The 24344-nt window shown below is 45.0% G+C and overlaps 2 protein-coding genes across 8 annotated transcripts in view; one reads left to right on the forward strand and one right to left on the reverse strand.

Moving 5' to 3' along the window:
- Positions 1–159: 159 nt before the first annotated feature.
- On the reverse strand, positions 160–17496 carry ALDH18A1 (aldehyde dehydrogenase 18 family member A1). Of its 5 annotated transcripts, none has more exons than XM_072131414.1 (18): positions 17342–17496; positions 14933–15031; positions 13320–13537; positions 12083–12232; positions 11811–11915; positions 10564–10716; positions 9340–9430; positions 8966–9090; positions 7882–8026; positions 7312–7385; positions 5972–6071; positions 5373–5593; positions 4979–5116; positions 4433–4628; positions 4179–4300; positions 2504–2690; positions 2329–2424; positions 160–853 (listed from the first exon to the last, which is right to left on the reverse strand). In XM_072131414.1, the coding sequence occupies exons 2-18, from the start codon at positions 15024–15026 to the stop codon at positions 672–674; spliced, it is 2397 nt and encodes a 798-aa protein (XP_071987515.1). In that variant the 5' UTR covers positions 15027–15031; positions 17342–17496; the 3' UTR covers positions 160–671. The 5 variants fall into 5 exon arrangements, with proteins under 5 accessions (XP_071987515.1, XP_071987511.1, XP_071987514.1 ...); XM_072131410.1 differs by having other exon boundaries at positions 10558–10716; XM_072131413.1 differs by lacking the exon at positions 17342–17496 and adding an exon at positions 16086–16211 and having other exon boundaries at positions 10558–10716.
- A 67-nt stretch (positions 17497–17563) lies between these two features.
- Positions 17564–24344, forward strand: part of ENTPD1 (ectonucleoside triphosphate diphosphohydrolase 1) — a 103830-nt gene continuing 97049 nt past the window's right edge. For 2 of the 3 annotated variants that reach the window (XM_072131418.1, XM_072131419.1), the window contains exons 1-2: positions 17564–17679; positions 20887–21004. The gene's annotated coding sequence lies outside the window, so the exon portion shown is untranslated. The remainder of the gene's footprint in view (positions 17680–20886; positions 21005–24344) is intronic. The other variant, XM_072131420.1, reaches the window with a different exon arrangement.

Raw genomic sequence — 24344 nt, forward strand, 5'->3', positions numbered from 1 at the left:
ATGTTTCACCTGCTGTCATGATTGGGGGTCCCAGCAGGATGGGGCATTCTGATCAAACTTTATACAACCCCTTTTAAGAGCCTGCAGATGGTTTTTTTATCATACATGTGGCTGCTCTATTCCGAGAGGCGGTTATTACGCCGTACCGTTACACACCAGCGCTTGACAAATGTATTTATTGGAATCAAACATCTGATATTCTTACGCCTTAAATGTTCGGTCACAAAGAACAACCTGTACAAAGTCTTGAAATAGAAATTAAGTACAAAAAATATTTAATTGAAAACAAAGAAACAGTATTTCCGGATGCCCTGATAAGACGAGCCCATTGAGCGCTGCAAGGGGTTTGGGTTCTGCTAACACTGGCCTGTTCCCTGCTTTCGGACCTTCTTTAATCCTCCAACTAAGAATTATACTGAATGCACCAAGAGTGATTTCTATGTCTAAGGGCATAGAAGAGTAAAATCTTAGGAGCTCTACAGCCCGAGCCCTGCAGGAGCCATGATCAGCCGGGGCGCACAGCTACTGCTCAGTCTCTTCTGGATAATCTGGGGGTCTCTCTTATTTCATCAAGGTGCATAGTCGCTTTATCTTACATAGAAGGCTATGGCCGTCTGTCAGCATTGTGACTGCTGGGTGATCCCTGACACTACATGAGCTCTGTGCTGGTTCTAGCTGCTTGTTCTCTGGGGTAAGGGAATATTTTCATGGAGATATTTCATGCTTCCTTGTTCTGAGAAGTCAGAGACCACGTGATTCTCCCCTCGCAGTAACCACTTGGTGGTCAGCAGACCCTCTATTCCCACCGGACCCCGAGCGTGGATCCTGGCTGTGCTGATGCCAACTTCTGCTCCTAGGAATAGAAAGCGACACCAGGTGTGAGAAGCCTTAAGAATAAGAATCAGGACAAAAAAAAAAAAAAAAAAAAAAAGTAAACAGTATAATATATAAAAAATTTAAATAAAAAGAACAAATACAGGTAAAATATCTGCAGCTGATAATATGAACAACTTGCTCCTCCAGTCATAGAGGTAATAGGAAATCCTCCTGTGTATGTACCATATTATCCAACATTTTAACCCATGAAAATCGTTTCAGAAGTCGGGGGTCGTTTTATAAGCCGGGTTAAAAGGGGATTCAATAAGGTCCCCCATGCACCAAAACCCCACCCATAGCACCTGCAATCACGTCCCCCGAAACAGTGTCTATCATCTTCTTTACTGCTGTGAACGACGGCTGTAAGCACCAGCTCTGAAGCCAGCAGATGTAACATCATCAAGTCTGCCGGCATCAGAGCCAGTGCATACAGTACAGAAGATCATGGCCGCTGCTTCGGGTATTACTGTGACTACTGGGGGGGGGCGGAGGGGAACTGTGGCTACCGTGGAGGGCACACAAACATGTTAGGTTTCTCCGCATCCCAAAATGTCCGATACATCAAAAAAGTAATAACAGCTATTCCTGGTGTTTAACCCAGTAACGGAAAATAGCGTCCAAATGACCAAAGCGCCACTTTTTCGCCATATAAATTTTTTTTATAAAAAGTGATCCAAAGGCCGTACAGTCCTCAAAATAGTAGCAATAAATAAAAGTCATCGCCTCTCACAAAAAAAAAAAAACACGTCACACAGTCCCGTACACTGAAGTATGGAAAAGTCATTAGCGCCAGAAAATGTTGAAATGAAAGATTAAGTTCAGAAGTTTTTCATTAAAATGACAGTGCTGAAATCAGATCAGGTTTTTTTCCCCATTTTTTTACCATATGCCCGTTGGAAGAGGGGTAGGAACTTTAGATTTTAACTGGAAAAGTTGGGGGTCGTCTTATACGCCGTAAAGTACGGTTCCAACTAAATTCTGCAGGGATTATGAGACCTTATTCAGACCATCTATTCCGTCCTGATTTCAAGTAACGTTATATGAATTAGCAAGATCATAGAGTTTTATACTGTTGTGACTTGGGAAAACATGGAACAGACATGAAGGGACATAATCCGTGTGCAGCGACATTCCCCAAAACTACACCGGATTTGTATACATTCCAGTTAGAATAACAGCGGGACAGCACCAGGGTTCAGAATGGTTACATGATAAACATAGTAGCGAAGCGCACAGGTCGTCTGGACACATGGAATGGATTGTTTTGTCTACACTGTATCCACAGCCTCGGGGCACAGATACGATTGAAGCCTGTGGCCCATCTGCGGCTTCTTCTATAGATTATCACAGCTGATCCAAAGCCACAGGCAAGAGGATTGCAGGAGAAAGTAAAAAATTCCAGACAAACATTTTTGGTAAGCGTGTTGCAGCATTGAGATTCTATCCACATACCCAGCCCAAAGCGGTAACCGTCCGAGAACCGGCTGCTGGCGTTCCAGAAGACGCAGGCGCTGTCTACGTGCTGCAGGAAATATTCTGCCGTCGCTTCTGTGAAGGGAAAGGATCGGGATTAAGTCTCCCAGGATAAGACCCGAGCGTGTGACATGCGACGGGGCGGAGGCCTCACCGTTCTCCGTGACAATCACGTCCGTGTGAGAGCTGCCGTATTTATGAATATGTTCAATCGCGTCTTCCACTCCGTCCACCACTTCGATGCAGCACTCCAGGTCTCCATATTCCGTTCTCAGGGATTTTACTTCGGAGGGGCTGAAGGTCAGGTAGGAGGCAAACTTCGGACCGGCGTGGATTTTTACCTGCACATCGTAAATTGATTTTAGTACAGGTGGTCCCCTACTTAAGAACACCCGACTTATTTTTAAAATCCAATTGTTTATAAAATTACAATTAGAAAATATACAGTTCCAACTTACATACAAATTCAACTTAAGAACAAACCTACAGAACCCATCTCGTACGTAAACTGCCTGTACCAATGTACAGGCTACCACAGCTATAAATCTATGCATAAGGTATGATGAGCATCAACTCAATCTACTAGGGGGGGGTCCGTAACATCCCCACGAAGGAAGCCCACAGGGGCCACATGCGAGAGGGGTGCTAATGGAGAGGTCATCAATGTGTGACCACATCTCTTGTCACTTGTAGACAGAGCATTGCCATGTACAAGCCATAGGGTAACGGCAAAGAACTAGTCAAACATATGATAGGCAGTCCTAATCTTTTAAAGGGGTTGTCCCAAGTTTTGAACTTATCCTCTGCCCACAGGATAGGGGATAACAAGCTGACAATGAGGGACCCGCACTAATCACAAGGACGGGACCTCCAGAAATGCTGAGAACTAATGGGTGGAGTGTCAGGTTGAGTATGTGTCCATTCACTACCATTGGAGTGTCTGAAATTGCAGAGCACAGCGCTTAGGTTTCTCTGGCACTCATAGACAGTAAATAGGAGTAATGTTTTTGTTACTTTCTGACACTCCCATAGTACTGAATTGAACATCCCCAAACAGCTGAGAGTCCATTCTTGTGATCAGCGGGGGTAATGATGTGGCCTCCGCAGCCAGATCCCACTGGTCACCTCGTTATCCCCTATCCACAGGATAGCTTAAAAACTTGGCACAACTCCTTTTAAAGAAAATATAAAATTAAAGTCCATCCTGATAAAACAGGGACATTACTCATAGATCCAGGCACCGGGACTGTGGGATCTTCTTATATGTGTTATCCATGCCTCCCTCCTTCTAAAATCAACTTTTATAATTATGAACAAAAAAAAAGGGCTATGGAGGGTTTTACCAGAGCCCCTCTGTGCTGCAGCTTCATATGCTGTAACACTGTCCCTCTCTCAGAACTTCCCCCTCCCTGTTGTAATCTTACAGCACCAGTACACAGTCTGCTTCTGCGCAGTGTAACAGCTTTTAAAGTTGCAGCATGGAGGAGCACTGGTAACACCCCCTAAGACTACCATAATTTCAAAAGTTAAAATTTTAGAAGGAAGGAGGCCAGATTTAAAAATATTACCATTGCCACTGTGCATGAATCTATGATTAAGTGTCCCTGGTTTTTCACGCTTCATTTTGGTTTCCTTTAACCTTTACCAGGCAGGCAGGGTGTAACAGAATTGCAGTTTTTGGACCACAGTAATATATATATATATATATATATATGTATGGTTTATATATACATCCTGGATATAAGCCATAAGTGCACAATAGGAGAATTATCCCGGTCACTTAATAAAACTACAGGAGAAGAGGAGAGTCACACTGAGCCGCATGTTACCTGTTCCACCCTCAGCATGTCAATGATTTGGTCAAACAATGGGGTCCTCAGTACGTCTCTGTGGATGAGCAGAGTCTCCATGGCGTTGCAGGCGGCCGGGTACTCGCACTTTGAATCTCGGACTAAAGATCACAACATAATAATCAGTACCAAGACGGAGAATAGTGTCACACACACACATTAAAGGGGTCCTTCAGGTTCCCCATATGGGATGAGCGGGGTCCTGGCTACCAGTATAATGTGAGGTCTCTTACCAATCCTTGTGACCTTCTCCACACTGGCCTCATTGTCCACATACACATGACAGATGCCCTCGCTGTGGCCCATGACTGGGATTCCTTTAGCCGCTTTCTGGATATCCCTGACCAGCTCAGAAGAGCCACGCGGGATAATCAGGTCAATCAGCTTATTTAAGCGGCACAGATCCTCCACCTCTTCCCTTGTGTTCACCTGTAATACAGAGGAGATACAATATGCACCGATCAGTAATCACATTATTGCAAAGGTCATTCCTCACACTGCTGTGCTCTGTGCAATGACCTAGTTCACAGTCCCTCCCCTCTGCTCTAAGTAAAAGCTGTAGCAGGCTGCTGGTTGGATACTACAGCAGGGAAATAGATCAGCACAAGGCACAGAGCACAGCAGTGTGAGGACACATCTCCAGCTACAATCCTGGAAGAAAAATTTTTTTCACAGTTCTGCTGCTACTAACATCTCTCCGGTTATCCTAGAAGTCACCGAATGCAGTCAAAACCGCAGACAGAACATAAAAAGCTAAAAAAAGATAGGAAAGTATGTACCAGCTGGATGGCATCCTTCACTCCATGAATAGACAGCGCCTCTTGTGTAAGTCGGTACAGAGTCTGGTTGCTGTTAGACGCCTCTTTTCCTCCTTTCAACAACAGACCATTGCCGCTGGCGATAGCTAAAGCAGAAACCTGATAAACAGGATAGTAAGGAAGGAAGGAAGATCCATTATCCATCACAGTAACGAAAATTAGCACATGCGCAGCATCTTCTGGATATAGATGTAATATACAATCTACCAGTATGCAGTGAGCTTGTGAGCCCCCTCTAGTGGTGACTGCAGGTAGCTGGAATTATGGACACATTATGAACCTCAATAAGCTGACATAGTATCGGATATAATAAGGTCTCACAGTTGATTTATGAAACATAAACTCTTAGTAGTACCTGAGGCAGGCAGTCTGGCCGAGACTCGAAAATAACAAGCAGGACTCCAATGGGGACAGTAACTTGTTCCAGCTCCAGTTCCTTAGCAATTCGCGTTCTGCGGATAACACGTCCCACGCTGTCCTGGGAGGAGGCCGCTATCTGTCTAAGTCCTATGGCCAAGCTGTTTAGTTTTGCTGTTGAAAGGCTCAACCTTTTTAACAATGGAGGTGCGAGTCTACCTGTAATGAGAAAAATTAATAAAAACTAAAAAAAAAAAAAAACCTCAACCCCAACCAATGACAAGGGCTCTTTTTACACCCAAATGCATGCAAAGACTGTGTGCGCATGCGCTGCTGCTCCAAGCAATTCCCAGAAGTGAATGGAACAAAATATACAGCTCAACTATCCTCACCAACCCAAGTTTATCACTTACACCCCCCCCCCCCCCAATGGATTGGGATAACAGAGTTATCCCAGCAGTGACTCCCCCAGTGATTACAAGGACTAATGGATGGGGGGGCAGGCTGAGCGTGCATGTGCTGGCGCTCCATTCTATCCTATGGAAGATCTGGAGATAGCAGAGCGCTGTGATTGGCAGCGATCACAGAACCACCCACCTTTTTCCTCGGCCTCCTCCATATCCTTCCGGTTTGCAGCGAGAATCTCGTCTCGGTGATCAGTCAGTAAATCGGCGAGGTGGAAAATGATTTCTGCTCTCTGTCGTGGAGAAATTATAAAACTTTAGCATCGTCCCATTAAGGACACTAACCTGCGAGAAGATTACTAGGAACTGAAGCAATGAGAAGCCAGTGATCTATTACAGGAAACCTCCCGTGAGGAATCAGAAGTAGATCTGATGGTAGATCCCTCCTGCCTCTGCCCCTGTAGCCTCTGCAGCTAATTTACATATTACAAAAATAGAGGCTACTGGGACGTGTACTAGCCTGGCCGAAAACCACACCCCAGTAGCCTCCACAGTTAATTTACACATTATTAAAATAATTAAAAAAAAAAAAAGTTGAGTTAGGTTCCAGGATTTTAAATTTTAGATTGGGGCAGAGGCAGGAGGAGGAATCTACCATCAGCTTTACTCCTAATGGTAGATTCCTCATGGAAGTTTCCTTTAATTGACCGCCGGTCCCCATGAAAGCCACAGCAGCGGCCACCCGCCGGTCCCCATGAAAGCCACAGCAGCGGCCACCCGCCGGTCCCCATGAAAGCCACAGCAACGGCCACCCGCCGGTCCCCATGAAAGCCACAGCAACGGCCACTCGCCGGTCCCCATGAAAGCCACAGTAGCGGCCACCCGCCGGTCCCCATGAAAGCCACAGCAACGGCCACCCGCCGGTCCCCATGAATCCCATAGAAGTAAAATGAGCACATGTGCAGCTCTATATGTACGGAGCACTCCATGGGACTTGTGGGCCCCCATTCTAAAGATCAATTGGGGTCCAAACAATATGAACCTCAGTAGTTGGATACTATGCTGTGAATAGGGGGGGAAATATTTGCCCACTGGATGTGTAACTTGGAGCCCCAAGGTCTCCATATAAAATCTGCCCAAACAACCCCCACCTACCATGTGCCTTGTAAAATACTGAGTTATTGTATGCGTCTTATGACAGATTAGGCTTGTGTGTTGCTAGATACTCATTCTCCTTTACAGGCCATCTACTCAGGCATACGGATTATTAAAGGCCGTGCTTTTTCTGCTGGGGATTCAGGTTAAGTAATGAGCAGGGACATCTAAAGTAAGGTCGCACCTTAAACAGCAACATCTGATGAAAAGGCATAGGGCTGTGTAAATGTTATTGCATCTCATCAGTGCAGTGTAGGGAAGCAGTTTGTCTGTGTGAGAGGCCATGTATGCAGGTCAGGAAGCGATTCATTCTGCCTTTTTACAATTTGATAGAAGATTATTATAAGACATAACAAAAACCAATAATCTTTTTATCACCTGCTCGGGCTTCAGAGTTGCCAGATTCCTTCCACCTGCCCGGGCCATTTCAGCCTGCTGCTCCACAGTGGGCCCTGGAAAGGATCAGGAAAAAACCCCAAAAGGTTAACCCCTTAAGGACCAAGCCTATTTGATGCTTAAGAAATGTAGGTCTCTTTTTGCCGGTTGGGTTGTATTTTTCAATGGCACAACTTTACCATCTGTATTTGTAGCTTATTGATCTACTTTTATTACCTCTTTCTTTCAGGACGTAATTTTTAAATAACATTTGTGTACATGAACCTTTCCACACTATTTGTATTACTTTTTTTTTGGCCCCATATTGGGCGTTTATTATTATATTATACTGTAACATTATGCAGTCTTGAAAGGTGATCCAAGATGGCAGCAATGGATCTGGATACTGTGAGGACACCCACAATCATTTAGACCCCCCGAGATCACATAGCAATGGCTAAACCAGGGCCACAGTTCACTAACAGGCGACAAACTCCCACTGACCCAATACTGATCTTAAAAAAAGACCCATTAGCATCTTGTCTGCAAATTTAAAGGACTTTTCCAACTTACCAGCAGGTTTCACTTCAGAAAAGAAAGTTCCAACTTTTTTCCCTTCGACGATATCAGTGATGACGTGGCCAGATATTTTTGGATGAGTCCCATTGGCGATCACAACCGAGGTGCCTCCCTGAAGAGCCCACAGAGCGGCCTTCACCTAGAAGAAATTTTTTCATAATTAAACTAATATATATTCTATATGAAATAATGTCAATAAATAATCTGAAATAAGCCAAATACTGGATCGGTTACCAGTAAACTACATTCAGGAAATCTCTCCCAACAAACAGAAAAGCGTTTCCAAAAATAAGTCTGTGGCGACTATGATCAAAAACAAGCCATGTACCACCACCGGGTGTCAAACTCCAGTTCTCGAGCTCTAACAAGGTCCTTTTCACGGATTAGAGACCCATCACTTACACTTCTTATGTATCGATTCATAACTTGTAACTATGTTATTAGTTGTTATTTAAAATTTTGCTCCCCTTGACAGAAAATGCTGATGACATAGACTGTAATGAAGAATTAAAATGCTACCGGCCCTTTAATTAGTCCATTAATTTCCTCCGCATGGAGGAGACACAGGACAGAAGAAGCTACTGGTCACATGTCCACATCATATGTCCTGCAGCTGCCTGGGCAGGTCATGTGATCACCACTACGTTTGGCTGTAGTTGGTTGGTTGCAGGGCATCCAGTATGGCCGGTGTGTGGTGAGGCGTCATCTCAGTGATGTAATGTGCAGTGACGGCAGTTACATATCAGTACTATGGTAACAGAACAGGACAGTCTGTTACATCATCACTGGGAGCAGAGCATAAGAGGGAAGAGGAGTTACTGAGAACTGAGGGATCATGGGACTTGTAGCATCTAGTGATGGCCATTTTGGTGATAACTCCGCCTACTTTAGAGATTTAGTAAATTATAAAATCAAACTATTTAAGCTCCGTTTTGTGACTAGTGACATTGAGTTTTGTTACATTCATTTATTTATAGCATCATGGGTTTTTGTGTCAGATGTTCATATTCCCGGAATATCCCTTTAATGCTTTCATACCAAAGTGAAGACCTACAATGATCTTATCACGGAGACTTACCTTGGCCTCCATTCCTCCCATACCAACTCTCGATTTGGTCCCGAATGTCACCGACTGCTGGTCTCCAGGGTAGAAAATGTCAATGAGTTTGGCATCATCTGACCCAGGTGGGCTGTCAAAAAGGCCTGCAACCGAGAAGTGATGCCGGGTTATAGGGGATGTGTCAAGTGATGAAATATCCACTAAAACCCCCCCCTATACCCCACCAGAGGTACACCTCTATATCTAAAGCTCATTTGTTGTTGACTCATAGTCCTAGAAAGTTTTATAACACCTTGGCTCCAGATAGGAGAACATTAAGGGAAATTAATGGGGTCATGCCCAGTTATCGGAGCAGAACATTGGCAATCAGCACAGTAATATAATAATAATACCTTCCACATCAGACAGGACGATGATTAAATCTGCCTTCATTTCGACAGCGAGCCGTGCTGCCAAGCTGTCATTGTCCTTGATACTGATCACCTGAGGAATAGAGCAAGGTCAGCAAAGAAAACCGAACCCAAAGGAGAAGACAGACTGAAGGTTAAAGTGAAGCAGGGGAGGAAGAAGAGGTGAGATGGATACAAGGCACAAGTAGGAAGCAAAGAAATGTTCTGCTACAAACCTTGTAAATAGCAAAGCCCGAAAGTGATTACAGATGCGGTTATTAAATATTTGCATACACCAATATACATGCCAAAACCTCCGGGGGGAGGGGGGGGGGTTTCCTACAGGTGCATTGAAAAACCCCAGGTGTCAGATCGGGCATAACTGAGCAGGATTTGTGCACATGAAGCAAAGAGGTTAGTTTGCAAGTAGGTAGCACATAGCAGCAAGAGCCTCGGCCAATGTTATGGGTTCTACATTTCATTTGGGGGCAACTTCAGGTTGGGAGTGGTGTATTTTTGGCTGTCTGGTGCATTTGGCTTGGGAACATTGTCCCGGGAGGTGGCTGTATTTATATGGTTTGCTTTGGAGCCTTATAATGAAGGTATCAGGTCTATATTAGGGCATGGGATTGCTGGGACCTCTATTGATCACAAGAACTAGGATCCCTTTCTTACTCATTGGGGCACATTCACTAAGAGCAGTGCAGTGTGTACTATGTGCAGTTGCCTGTGTATAGTGCAGGGGGCACCAGATTCAGGATTTATGGCGCCCGTTCTTCACGAATCTGCTGCCCCCTGAGTTCGGCATTTCCAACACTCCCGTGGCTACAGGACACATGATCGACCTGCCTCTCCATCCATTAGTGAGAACGGGATCCCCATTTCTGTCATCGGTAGGGAGGTCCAAGATGTCAGACCCCCATCAAAAATATTGTTATTTAAACTTTGTCAGCCCCTTCTTAAAAGTTAGGGCAGACATCGTAAACCAACTGCCCAACCACATAATATGTATCCTTTATAAAAAGAACTCCACAATTGGCCCAGAGCATCATTTTTAGAGTCATTTTTGCACCATATGTATTCCCCCTTTACATAACTCCGTATTATATACGTCACCTACGTCCGTCATCTCCAGCGCTCACGTGTTAGTTAGCCAAGCCATGCACTATTGCTACCGGAGCCCTGCGAGCGGCCGCACACCCACACAAATACTTCACCCACATTTACCCCCTGCAGGTCACTGTTTGGTTCCGGAGGAGGAACAACGGCATCATTGGTGTTAATGATGGGCACAATGTTCATCCGCAGCAGCTCATGTAAGGTGCCGTTTAAGTTCCGTCTTTTCTGTTCGTCGTGAAAATCCAGATTTGTGACCAAAATCTAAAACAAAGAAACAAAGTCATAAGCAAAAGAAACTTTATTTGAAATATTTTTCAGACCCCTTTAAATTCAGGGACCTCTACCCCAGAAAGTGCGTATGAGCCGGTATCTGGCAGCCGGCCCAGAGTCTACAGAGCCCCCTCCCGCGCCAATGCGGCTTTTCAGGTGAAGTCACACGGACAGAATCGTAAACTAAATATCACACATTCCAGATACCAGATGGGGTAATAAAAGGTCTGGGAGTCTGCTTTCCAACAAGGACAAAGTCTGATGAGGGCACACGTGCAACAATTGCTTCATGCATTTAATACAGATAATGGGGCACAGTTACTTACCCGGTCCAGTCGCGATCCAGTGGCGGGTTCTCCGACGCTGATTGGGTTCCGGCCGCGATTCACTAAGGTCCGTGCGCCGATATCCACTAGGTGTCGCTGCTGCGCCGAGGTCCGCTGGAGTTCACCTTCTATTTCTTGGTGCAGGTAAGTGCGTGTCAAGCGACACTTTTTTTTTTAAATACCGCGGTTTTTCCGAATCCGTCAGCCACGCCCCCTGATTTCTGTCGCGTGCAACCCGGCGCGATTGCACCGAAATCCGATCGCGTGCGCCAAAATTCCAGTGGAATTTGGCGCAGATCGGAAATTGTTGGGATACCTGATGGATTCGTGTAATTCGGACCCTTAGCAAATGAGCTCCAATATTTCTAAAATAAGTATTTCCAGGATTACAAAAACATAGAATCTCTTATTCCAAAACAGCGCCACTCTTGCCTACAGGTGATGTGTGGTATTACGGCTCAAAGTAATGACTGCTGTACACTACATCCCAGCAAACCTATAGCACAATACAGCAACTGTGTTCAGAGGATGCAGCCAGACAATTCTACATAACCCATATAGCACCTCAATGGCCACCACAAAATTACTATCTTGAGTCGCTGTTTCATAGTATCATAGTATATAAGGCTGGAAAAAGCCGCAAGTCCAACCTTTAAGAATTAAATAAATGTTTTTTCCCCATAACCGTGATATTTGTAGCTGTAATCCCCAGTAAGAACAGGACGTGCATATATAATATATATATCCCTATGCACTGACCTGGGCTGCACATATGCTGTACTGGGTAAACATGGCTTCATATAGGGCCATAAGTCCACTCTGTCCGGCCGCTGCACAGGCTCGGGCCTCCAGGACCGGAACTTGCTGAAAAAAATAAATAAAAAAATTAAATAACATTGTAATAAAAAAATTATAAAAATAATATGAAGCAAATAAAGCAAAGCTGTGTGTGTGGGTGCATATATATATATATATATATATATACACACAGCTTTGCTTTATTTGCGTCACGCAGTTACGGTTCCGCTCACCATGTCCTTCAGCTGGTTCTGTCCGGAATGTAACGCCTGCCTCACACTCTGCGACAATAGGATTTCATGGCGGAGACGCTGTTTCCCGAAGGCCACGGCCCCACTGGTGACGATCATCATTTCCCGGCCTTGGTTCTGCAGCACGGACACCTGGAGCAGGACAGGGATACATCCGGGTTACATGTATCATCTCTGCTCAGTATAACAGCTACAGAGCATCAGGCCTCATTAGACCAGATACATTACTGGTTGGGCCTTGTGTTCATTATTACTATACATTTACTTTAATATCTGATTTTGTTTTTAGAATTATTTATACAATAACTAAAGTGATTTCAAAGATTGATATTGAATAGACTTGTCATTGACTGGAGACCAGTGGGGTCCATTAGCTGGGCTCTTCTATACATCTATCAGAGCGGAGCAGTGCAGATGGCTCTGTACACGTCTATTTGTAGGACCCCCAACAATCTCTAATTAATAACCAAACCAAAGTAATGTCTGTTAATGAAGCTGTACCAGGTTTGCATGTTATCCCTAAATAAACTGATTGTCGAGCGTCTGACTGCCGAGACCCCCAACGATCACCAGGGCAGACCCCATGGGATCCAGAGAATGGGGGTCCTGTTCTCTGTAATAGGTGGAGCTTCAGGTCAAGGATGTGTCCTACCGCTGCATTAAATATCTTGAAAGTGTAGGAATTTGCAGAGCGCAGCGCTCAGATATCTCTACAACTCACATTCACTCTATGGAGAGCACTGGAGATACCCGAGAGCTGTACTCCATTCAGGGGTTCAATCACGTGATCGGTAGTGGTCCCACAAGACTTATCCCCTATCCTATGAATAGGGGATAACATGGAACAACCCCCTTTAATTGTCAGTTTTTGGATACCCCTTTAAAGATGCATTTCCATTTTGGATCTTACAAGATACAAGGACATAACGGGTCAGCGGGTTCCACTTTTTAGACTTACACCCATCACAAGTAGTGGGGTTCACCTACCCCCCCAAACACTAATGCTGCCCATTTACAGTTAACCTGTTATTATCTGGCACAACATCACCAGTGTTATTGTCTAGTCTAAATAAAACCAAGTTTAGACTTTGTCCATAGACTGACATCTCAAAGATGATTATTATTATCACTGTCCCCCCATGTCCTGACCTGTGGATGTAGGTTATATCAGAGGTCACCTGAGGTCGTTCACCTGATGCACCGCGCCGATGCTGCTCACCTGCTCTACGATGGATGCCAGACGACCCAGCGCCAGCCCACACTCATCTCCCCGGGTCACCACGGCGCTCCCGAGCTTCACCACGATGCGTTTGGCGTGCTTCAGCTCGCTGCGGTGCGCAAATGGCTTTCCATGAGAGCGGATAAGAGGCATCGTCATAAAGGGAATGTTGCTCCATTGTCTTGGATGTTGCTGGGCAGTGACGGAGGATGGGACATCTGCATGACAAATCAAAGACATATTAGGTCACCACACAGAGACTTCCCCTTTAATTTCATGTAATATTCACTCCACATGAGAACATCCCCCAATTATGATGGAAGCTCATTGAGGATTCTGACATTACAGCACGGCCAACACTACACTGATCATACTATAAACTATCCCTATGACATAGGGAACACTTTGAGGAGTTTTCCTCTTTGCGGCTCTGCCAGGGCTGGTTATTGGAGACCGGCTGCTATGAAGTCCGGCTGCACACAGAAAGTAGCTGACAACCTTCTCCATAACTATCAGGATCTGCAGGATCATACAAGAGATTATAGAGAAAAACTGACCTGGACTCGTGAGACCAAAGCACTTGGGGTGAGAAAGAAATATTATATTCCGCTCCAGCAGCCTCTGCCTTTCTCCTCTCATGCCCCCTCTACCCTTTCTATAGACTACTATGTAATCAATAACTTTACTGTGCCTTCAGTTTAGAGGAGGAAAATGGCATAAGTGGAGAAAGAAGCAGGTTTCTCCAAATTATATTAGGGGGAATTTATAAAGTGCTGACTACAAACATTGACCCCCACCTAGACCAGCACCGATACGGCCAAGGACTCGCACCCTGACACAATCCTCTGTGTAGTCCCAGGGGTTGGGCTTTGGATGCATTTCAAAAAAACAATAAGTGACTTGTCTGTGCTGCAGACTCCTCAGCTCTCAGCCCCCACTTCTGTACTCATGTACAGCTCCTCCCTCCTGCACAAAGCTCACAGCCTGGTGAAATGAAATCAATGGGAGAGGGAGGAGCTTTACAGGGGCACAAAGTTGGGGGCTGAGAGCTGAGGAATCTGCAGCACAGAAGTAGTCACTTATTGTTTTTTGAAATGCATCCAAACCAAAGCCCAACCCCTGGGACTACACAGAGGATTCTGTCAGGGTGCAATGTAAGTTAACACACATAATTATATGGTAATACAAATGCTTAGAGAAAGCAGAAAGACAGATGTGCACTACAGGTGTAATGGACTTCTGTAACCTGTCTTGAGTGAAAATTAGGTCCCAGGTGACAGGTTCCCTTTAAAAATCCTGTCCATAGGCAGTCAGTGGCATTGCAACTAAACTCCATTCATTTCTATAAAGCTGAGCTGCAATACTGGCACAAGCCATGGTCAGGTGTGGCGCTGTTTGAAGAAGAAAACAGCCAGACAACACCTTTAACTCCTATAATACCCGGTCTATTTCCATTTTTCTCCTGGTGTAGTAATATTGTAGATGCCAGTAAACTGGATAAACTGCATTCACTTGCCACGACGGCTTCACATAAAGCATGTCATAAAATGACAAACAAAACAAAAAAAACAATCAAAGCAGTAAAAGAGAGAAAAAAAAAAAAAACTACTTACATTTCAAATGGGAGGATACAGTGGTCCGAACGCGGGAAATAAGAGATCGTCCATGGGTGGGACCCCGGCAGCTCAGTGCAGCCCGACACAACATTTTTCCTAAGGGACAATAGAGCAGCAGTTAGTACAGTCACTGGGTTTTATAGTGCAATAACACACCCTCAAAGTCTATAAAAAGGGCCGACATCAGGAAGATATGGTGGAAATCCAAAAAAAAAAAAAAAAAATAATAAAAAAAAATTAAATATTAGCATATGCAGCTGAAAAAAAAACAACCAGGAATATAAAGGGTTAAAAGTAGTCCAATGCAAATACAAAAATCACCAATATCATTGTTTGGGGAGTTAACTGCTTTAGGACATGAAGTGTTGTCATAGGGTCACAGAAGACTAAAGTAGCAAAAACCTTTAATGCACCACATACTGCACTCAGTGATTGTCCGGGTCTCATCCGGGGATGCAAACATTAAGGGAGGCCAGTATTAACTCTTTCCTGACCCTAGAGCAGAAGAGATCCCTACAGTAATCCCTCCCATATGCTATAATTATCAACATACATATTAACCCTTTCAATGCTCCAGGGTTACATACAGACTTAACAATTGTTATCAGCTATTCTGTGGAATGGGGATAACAATGTGATTGGTCGGGATCTGACCCAAAATTTATGGCAAAGTGGTCATTTAGTATTCTCGGATAACAACTCAAGAAACTTAATAAAGGCACTGCAGTTTGTAATTCGGCTTTCCTAGAAAAGTGACATCATCTATTTGTCATTGCACACCTGTACAAGACCGGCCGCCCCTGACCCGGCTCCCTGATGAGAGTGCTACCCCCGGGGTCAGCCCCTGCACTGAGCGGCTGCATGGATTTATTCGGCAGCCAATGAGAAGAGCAGGATGATCACACGGAAGATGATGAAACCCTCGTGCAGGATTGCAGGAGACAGCCGACTGCGAGGAGGAATCCAAGGTAACGAGCAATCAATGCAGCATCGGCCTCTCGAACTGATGTGTAACTACTACTCCCAGCATCAACTCCAGAGCGGAGTCTGAAAATCTGAGATCTGCATATGTGACTTTAAATCAGTTTATGGAAAGCTTTGAAATTGACCTTGTGTGTGTAACAAAAAGTTATCCAATGCTCCAATATACTTTCTGTATCAGATCTCTGCTTGCTGTCCTGCTACAGGAAGCTTCATTGTTTAGTTCCTGTGGATAAACACCAGTCCCTGGTCATGTGATGTCACACAGGTGCACGGCTCGTTATATCCCCGGTCATGTGATGTCACACAGGTGCACGGCTCGTTATATCCCCGGTCATGTGATGTCACACAGGTGCACGGCTCGTTATATCCCCGGTCATGTGATGTCACACAGGTGCACGGCTCGTTATATCCCCGGTCATGTGATGTCACACAGGTGCACGGCTCGTTATATCCCCGGTCATGTGATGTCACACAGGTGCACGGCTCGTTATATCCCCGGTCATGTGATGTCACACAGGTGAACATGAACACAAAAAGTAAGCCTGACCCTTGTATTCATAGAGCTAGCAGACGTCTCTCACTTTGGGTGTTGGGCAGCCGGCACATACCTCAAAGCCTCTGCTGTTTTTTATGGTCCTGTAGTAATACTGTACTAGACCAGTGACTGGACCCCTGCGGCTGATCACTGGCTGTAAACACAGGCGACATCTGCCAGTGATTGGCTGCAGCAATCACATGGACATAAAACACTATTGTCAGGAGAAAAGGAATTTATCACCACTTTGGTTTCTTTTACTATTTTTTTGAGACTTTTTTGTCTCAACTGAAACAAGTCTGAAAATGTTGTAAAATGAACCAAAGCGGCGCCAAATCCTCACCTATAAACCTACTGATTGACTCATGATCCCAGACAACCCCTTTAAGGCATCTACTCTTGTTTTATCAAAATTTTACAAAGGGGGACCTAACCCAATTACTTTTCCACCAATCACAGCGCAGCGCGCCCCATCACACATTCAACATCACAAAAAAGGAAAATTAAAATTGAAACTGGATTGCAATGCGGTCCATGGATCTGGAGGAGGTTGCTGCTGAAATACTCTTTTGGAATCCCCCTTTAAATCAGGAAGCAGTTTGGGTTTCTGATGACACCTCTGCCACGTTGTCTTTAAGATCTGGATCTCCTCCAGGGGATGTATCTACACAAGTGGCGACATTGTTGCAATCTTCCTGGATACACTTAGAAACAAGTGCATGGAAACCCACGACAGCGCCAGCACCACAGCTTCTGCCAATCAAACTCCAGCAGCAGAGATCGCACGACCAAAGTGCAACAACTTCATCTGGTGCACATCGTCACTGCGTTATTCCACGCCGACGCAACTATCGCAAGCAAATCGGCATCGATGCAATCCCACTTACCCTTCACTGCCGACCAAATCCAAGTTCTGCCGGAATTCGCTGGATTTACTACAATTTATCCAGCTCAGAATATTGTCCCGGCTGGCATGGCCTAGTGCACATGCGCCGGGTACACGCACAAGGGCCGGACGCGCATGCGCCGGCGATTTCCATCGCGCCAGCGAAGACAAAAGCACACTGAGCATGCGCGGCACGGGGACGCGCCTGTGGCTCTGGGTGCGCGCGCGCGCTGGAGAAGTTCACATGAGGTGTGTGTGGCGACGTGTGGACGTGTCAGGGAAAGTCTGAGGAAAAAAATTCTTGTTTTTATCTTATGCGTCTAAATCAGAACTAATCAGGTAATAAAACCCCCCGTAAATATAGGGAGTTGAATCAAAAGACACTGGGAAAGCTGAGTGATAACTAATATGGCGGCAATTGCAACCCCTAGAGAATTGGGGGATTATCTTCTGGGAAGATTTGACATTCAGGGACCCAGAAAAGATGGGTGACAGAATTATATTTATTATTCTGGCAAAATTTTATAGGATTTATCCACCAGTGTCTGGTAATGGAGTGGCTATCCAGTGTAAAGCAGAGCTGCAGTGTAAAGCATGGAGGAGGGACAAGATAGTAGCCTGAGCCGCTATGAGACCAGACACGCTTCATTAAAGGGGTGTGTAACAGTCCACGGCCTGGAATAATACTATCGCTACAAGCAATAGTGGATTATAATATCGGTGGTTTGGGTTAGTGATGGGGAGGCCGGTTCTTCTTAGTGAGCTGGCCCATTAGGCTCGTCTCATTCAGAAGAGCCGGCTCTTCTGGCTCCCTATTAAATATATAATAGGGAGCCGCAGGCCAGTCAGTCACCCCACACCACATCACTTTGAACCCGATTTTTATCGGGTTAAAGGGGGCGTGGTGAGCCATTTAGGGGCGAGGTTTAGCGAGCCATCGGCTCACTGAGGTTAACTGGCTCATTCGCGTGAATGACCTGAGCCGGCTCACTAAACCTCTTCGTGAAAGACCCATCACTAGTTTGGGTGGTAGCCCTGAGCCCGTTTTTTCTAGGGGGCCCATGACCACCCAAACCATCCGCCAAATTTTATACAGAGATGGACCTTCACTCATAAAATCCTCTTACACCCAGTCGTCCTCTCAATACACATGTACACAAGAGCCATTTCTGGACCTTTAACCCCTTAAAGGAAATCTACCACCAGGATAAAGAATTGTAAACCAAGCACACTGACATACTGGTGAGTGCCCCCTCTGGTAGGTTCTGCTTTTCTTTTAGCTTCTTAGGACCTTCCGGAGTGGGCACACACCAGTATGTCAGTGTGCTTGTTTTACAATCCTTCATCCTGGTGGTAGATTTCCTTTAAGGACGCAGGGTTTTTTCACTCATTTCTCGCTCTCCACCTTCAAAAATCCATAACTTTTTCATTTTTCCGTGTATAGGGCTGTGTGAGGGCTTATTTTGTGCGTAACAAATTTTACTTCTCTGTCACATTATTTATTATTCTATGCCGTGTACTGGGAAGCTGGAAAAAAATTCCAAATGTGGAAAAATTGGAAAAAAAAATCTCGTTTTTGTGGGCTCAATTTTTACAACTTTCACTCTTCGCTCCAAATAACACGTCTACTTTATTCTTTGTTTCGGTGCGATCGCGGTGACACCAGATATATAGGTTTTATTGCGTTTTAATCCATTTTTAAAAATTAAACGAATGTGTACGAAAAAGAAAAAAAAAATTTGCCCTATTTTGCCGCTAATAACTTTTTCATACTTTGGGGCACGGAGCTGGGGGAGGGGTCATTTTTTGCGAAATGAGCCGACGTTTTCATTGCTACCATTTTGAGGACTGTGCGACATTTTGGTCACTTTATTCCATTTTTTATGTGAAGTAAAAGTCGCATTTCAGACATTTGGGCGCTATTTTTCGTTAGGGAGGTCAGCGCCAGCCGTAACCGTTTTTATATTTTGATAGATCGGGCATTTTGGGATCGCGGCGATACCTGATGTTTCTGTGATTTTTACTGTTTATTATGTTTTGTATCAGTTCTAGGGAAAGCGGGGTGATTTGAACTTTTAGGTTTTTAATTTTTTTTTTATTGTTTTTAAAACTTTTTTGAAACCTTTTTTTTTTTTTTTGCTGTTTTTTAGACCCTCTAGGGTACATTAACCCTAGATGGTCTGATCATTCCTCCCATATACTGCAATACTACTGTATTGCAGTATATGGCATTTTTGCACAGTATACATTACATTGAGCCACGGGGGAGCGACAATCGGATCCACGCGCCACCGTGGAGGAGTTAATAGCCGCAATCGGTGCAAGCACTGACTGCGTCATACAGCTACAGCGCAGAGCGTCAAGGGGTTAAAGGTTCTCCAAAGGTCCTGAAGCCGCAGATTGAAAGCAGCAGAAGGGACACGTCCTCCATTCTCCAACAAGCTGATTCTAGTACCAGATGTAGGAAGTGAATTTGGGACATGTAGGGGCCATAATATTCATACAGTCCAGGGACAGCCCAGGGCTCATGGAGGTCTTAATTCGCCCCTGCTAGAAAGTACAGCAGAAACAAGACCCCACACAGCTCTGTACATGGGGAAAAATAAAAACCTTATGGATTTTTGAATGTGGAAAGCGAAAAATGGAAACTTAAAAACGAAAAAAGGGCCAAATTGTTAAGGGGTTTGTGTACAGCGCAACCTGCTGATAGATGCTCATTACAGGGTTTATCACGTATGGAGACCCCCATTAGGTTACAGGCCCTTTGTTGCAGGAGTTCTAGGTCCTAAGGCCAGTTATTAGCTGTTATCACAATGGGAAATTATCGGCACCTACACGTTTCATGGTGACCATTCGTGGAAATAAATAACCATACACACTCAAACTTAAAAGCCACATGACTATGTTGTCTTCTCCAGCAGTTGTGATGGGGAGAAATGTCAGGAAAGATTCTTCCACATTAGCTATGGATCTCCTCCAGAGTGATTCCCAGTGGGGACCCTTGTCAGGCCGCTCAGTGGCTTCCACCTCAATCTGAATTCGGAGATACAGTCGAGTTGTGGTGGCCGGTATATTTGCCACACAACAAGTTCAGTTACAGGGGGGAAGCCAAATATGGGGCCCAATCAATTCTCGCTACGCCCCTGACCCCTGTGATGAGTGCTCTGCTTTTCTGAGCTGTCAGTTTAGGAGAACATCCACGTCTTGGTAGCTTAGCTGTTGTGCCATTCATCTTCTTGTTATGGATGATGGGTTGAACAGAGCTCTGTGAGATGTTCAGGGCCTCACAGAACTTTATCCCTTGATCTCTGGTGTGTTCTCTGGTTTTCATGATGCTGCTTGTTCTCTAATGTTCTCTTACACAACTCTGATCCTTCATGAAACAACTGTAGTTATACTGAGATCTAGATGCGGTCTGGTTACTAATTGTGCGACCTCTAAAGGTGCTTAGATACACTAGCCCTTTATTTAGGCCTATAACACTACAGGATGCTCTTCCCCCATCTTGAAAGAAAAAAACTGAAATGTACATATTTTTGCACTAAGGTGGGGGCTCAGATCTGAGGAGTGAGCAGCACAGACAAGTCACATGTTGTTTTTTGAAAAGCATCCAAAATAAAGCCCAACCCCTGGGACTACACAGAGGATTCTGTCAGGTTGCAAGGTAAGTTATAACACACAATTATATTGTAATGCAAATGCTTAGAAAAGGCAGAGAGGCAGATGTCCACTGCAGGTGCAATGGGCTTCTGTAACCTGTCTTTAATGAAAATGAGGTAATTGGTGATAGGTTCCCTTTAACCCCTTCTGGGTGCATCGAGAGGGCTCATGGGCTGAGCCCTCTCCTTAGCCAGTAAGTCTTTGCTGCATATTGCAGCAAACACTTACCGGTAACACCATGACAGCTTTGGGTTTTCTGAAGACCCGAGGCTGTCTGGATTTAACCCATTCATTACAATGTGCGATTTGGTATGATCATTCAGACAACCTAGGGTTAAAGTACCCTAGGGGGTCTGAAAAATAGTAAAAATTTAAAAAGTTTACAAAAAATTATAATAAAAAAACCTAAGAATTCAAATAATCCCCCTTTTCCTAGAAGTCATATAAATAAACAGTAAAAATCATAAACACATTAGGTTTTGCCTCGTCCAAAAATGCCCGATCTATCAAAATATATTAAAGGTTTTTCACTGCATTTAACCCCGCAGTGCCTGAAGTTGAAAATGGCACTTTTTTGCCATTTCGAAACAATAAAAAGTGAATAAAAGGTCGTACAGTCCTAAAAATGGTAGCATTGAAAAATCAAACATTTCAAAAAATTACACCACCCACAGCTCCGTACACCAAAGTATGAAAAAGTCTTTAGTGCCAGAAAATGCCGAAAACAGTTATCCCTGTGATCGCACCGAGCCAAATACCATCACTATGAAGTGTAATTTGTTACGCAGAAAACAAGCCTCCACATAGCTCTTTACGTGTAAAAATAAAAAAGTTATAGATTTTTGAAAGGGGGGGGAGTGAAAAATGGAAATGAAAAAACAAAAAAGGGCCAGGTCGTTCAGGGGTTAAAGCACTGTCTTTTGAGCACTGTACCGGATTATACCTCATGCTGCTAGATGGCGACTTCTTTTTATCTTTTTTCCCCCCTTGTGCTTTGTATGTTACATCTTCATTGTGCATTTCCCACTTTCCTTTAGGGGGCGCTATTGTCATTTCTAAGCCAAAGTAAAGTTGCTTCATGACACATACATTGATGATTGCTTTGTTAAGGGTAAATTCAAATGCAGTAATAGAACACATGCAAGAGTCTATAACACCCACCCCAGGCTTTCAGGGGCATTGAAAGTGTCACAAGGTTATACTTACATTCTGATATCTGATATATTATTTTGACCCAAGGGTAGACCCAAGTTTTAAAGGGGTGTTTCAGGATTGTTTCTATTGTTAATTGTCCTTAGTATAGGTAATCAATATCAGAGTGACAGCTTGTGTGAGCGGAGTGGATGTGATGCTGCAGGCCTTGGAAGTTCCCTACCAATTAAATATTGACCAAATATATTGACCAAAAAACTTGTGGAGCTGCCGAAAGTAGCCAAATACTATACTTGGCTTCAATTCAGCACTCTCATAGGGGCACATTTACTTACCTGGTCCGGAGGAGATCCCGAAAGTCCATTGTGCGACGACAATGCACTGTGCCTTGATTCAATAAGATTGTGCGCCCGATATCCTGCATGTGTCGCTTCCCCGCTCAGGTCCCCGGAGTTCACCTTCTTCTTCCTGGTGCATATAAGTGCATTGTCCGTGTATAATGCGCTGTGTGGGGAGTCACTAAGATCCTGCCCCCGATATCCTGCATGTGTCGCTTCCCCGCTCAGGTCCCTGGAGTTCACCTTCTTCTTCCCGGTGCATGTAAATGCATTGTCCGTGTATAATGCGCTGTGCGGGGAGTCACTAAGATCATGTGTCCGATATCCTGCATGTGTCACTTCCCCGCTCAGGTCCCCGGAGTTCACCTTCTTCTTCCTGGTGCATGTAAGTGCATTGTCCGTGTATAATGCGCTGTGCGGGGAGTCACTAAGATCCTGCGCCCGATATCCTGCATGTGTCGCTTCCCCGCTCAGGTCCCCGGAGTTCACCTTCTTCTTCCTGGTGCATGTAAGTGCATTGTCCGTGTATAATGCGCTGTGCCTTGATTCAATAAGATTGTGCGCCCGATATCCTGCATGTGTCGCTTCCCCGCTCAGGTCCCTGGAGTTCACCTTCTTCTTCCTGGTGCATGTAAGTGCATTGTCCATGCATAATGCGCTGTGCGGGGAGTCACTAAGATCCTGTGCCCGATATCCTGCATGTGTCACTTCCCCGCTCAGGTCCCTGGAGTTCACCTTCTTCTTCCTGGTGCATGTAAGTGCATTGTCTGTGTATAATGCGCTGCGCGGGGAGTCACTAAGATCCTGCACCCGATATCCTGCATGTGTCGCTTCCCCACTCAGGTCCCTGGAGTTCACCTTCTTCTTCCTGGTGCATGTAAGTGCATTGTCCATGTATAATGCGCTGTGCAGGGAGTCACTAAGATCGTGCGCCCGATATCCTGCATGTGCCGCTTCCCCGCTCAGGTCCCTGGAGTTCTCCTTCTTCTTCCTGGTGCATGTAAGTGCATTGTCCGTGTATAATGTGCTGTCCGGGGAGTCACTAAGATCCTGCGCCCGATATCCTGCATGTGTCGCTTCCCCGCTCAGGTCCCCGGAGTTCACCTTCTTCTTCCTGGTGCATGTAAGTGCATTGTCCGTGTATAATGCGCTGTGCGGGGAGTCACTAAGATACTGCGTCCGATATCCTGCATGTGTCGCTTCCCCGCTCAGGTCCCCGGAGTTCACCTTCTTCTTCCTGGTTCATGTAAGTGCATTGTCCATGCATAATGCGCTGTGCGGGGAGTCACTAAGATCCTGTGCCCGATATCCTGCATGTGTCACTTCCCCGCTCAGGTCCCTGGAGTTCACCTTCTTCTTCCTGGTGCATGTAAGTATTGCGACACAATTTTTAAGTTAAATCCTGCTGTTTGTCCAAATTCGTCGGATCGTCCGATGGCCCGCACCCCGATTTGTGTCGCATGAAAGTTGGTGCCCAAATCCGATCGTGTGCGACCCAATAGCCTGCTAGATACCTGTCCCAGCGGCGCGATCCCCGAAAAACGTCGGGAAAACCCAACGGAAATGCGATCCGCCGAGTAAAAAAGCCTCATAGTCTGTGAGTACAGTGATAAGCGTGAGGAGTCATGACTTCTGCTGCATTCATACTAAGAGCATGGGACCCCTGTCCTAAGTTTGATTGAACCCCCAAATGACTCCTGTTACCTAAGCGAATAGCCAATAAGTTTCAGCCTTAGGACAAACCCTTATAATGTTGGTTCCAACATGGAGAATCCATTCTGTAGATAATTACATCACAATTTACCTCTGAACAGTCTATATAGTGAATATCTATCTATAGAGATACAATGTCTA

This window comes from Engystomops pustulosus, chromosome 11 (assembly GCF_040894005.1).
Source record: "Engystomops pustulosus chromosome 11, aEngPut4.maternal, whole genome shotgun sequence".
In the NCBI taxonomy this organism is placed as follows: domain Eukaryota; kingdom Metazoa; phylum Chordata; class Amphibia; order Anura; family Leptodactylidae; genus Engystomops; species Engystomops pustulosus.

Bases quoted from the DNA above. Each gene is read 5' to 3' on its own strand.
- ALDH18A1 (XM_072131410.1), bottom strand. From the start codon at position 15,026: ATGTTGTGTCGGGCTGCACTGAGCTGCCGGGGTCCCACCCATGGACGA. The intron at 12,233-13,319 runs GTGAGCAGCATC...GTCCTGCTCCAG, and splicing joins TGGCATCCATCGTAGAGCAG to GTGTCCGTGCTGCAGAACCA. The intron at 4,301-4,432 runs GTAAGAGACCTC...TGTGATCTTTAG, and splicing joins GGAGAAGGTCACAAGGATTG to TCCGAGATTCAAAGTGCGAG.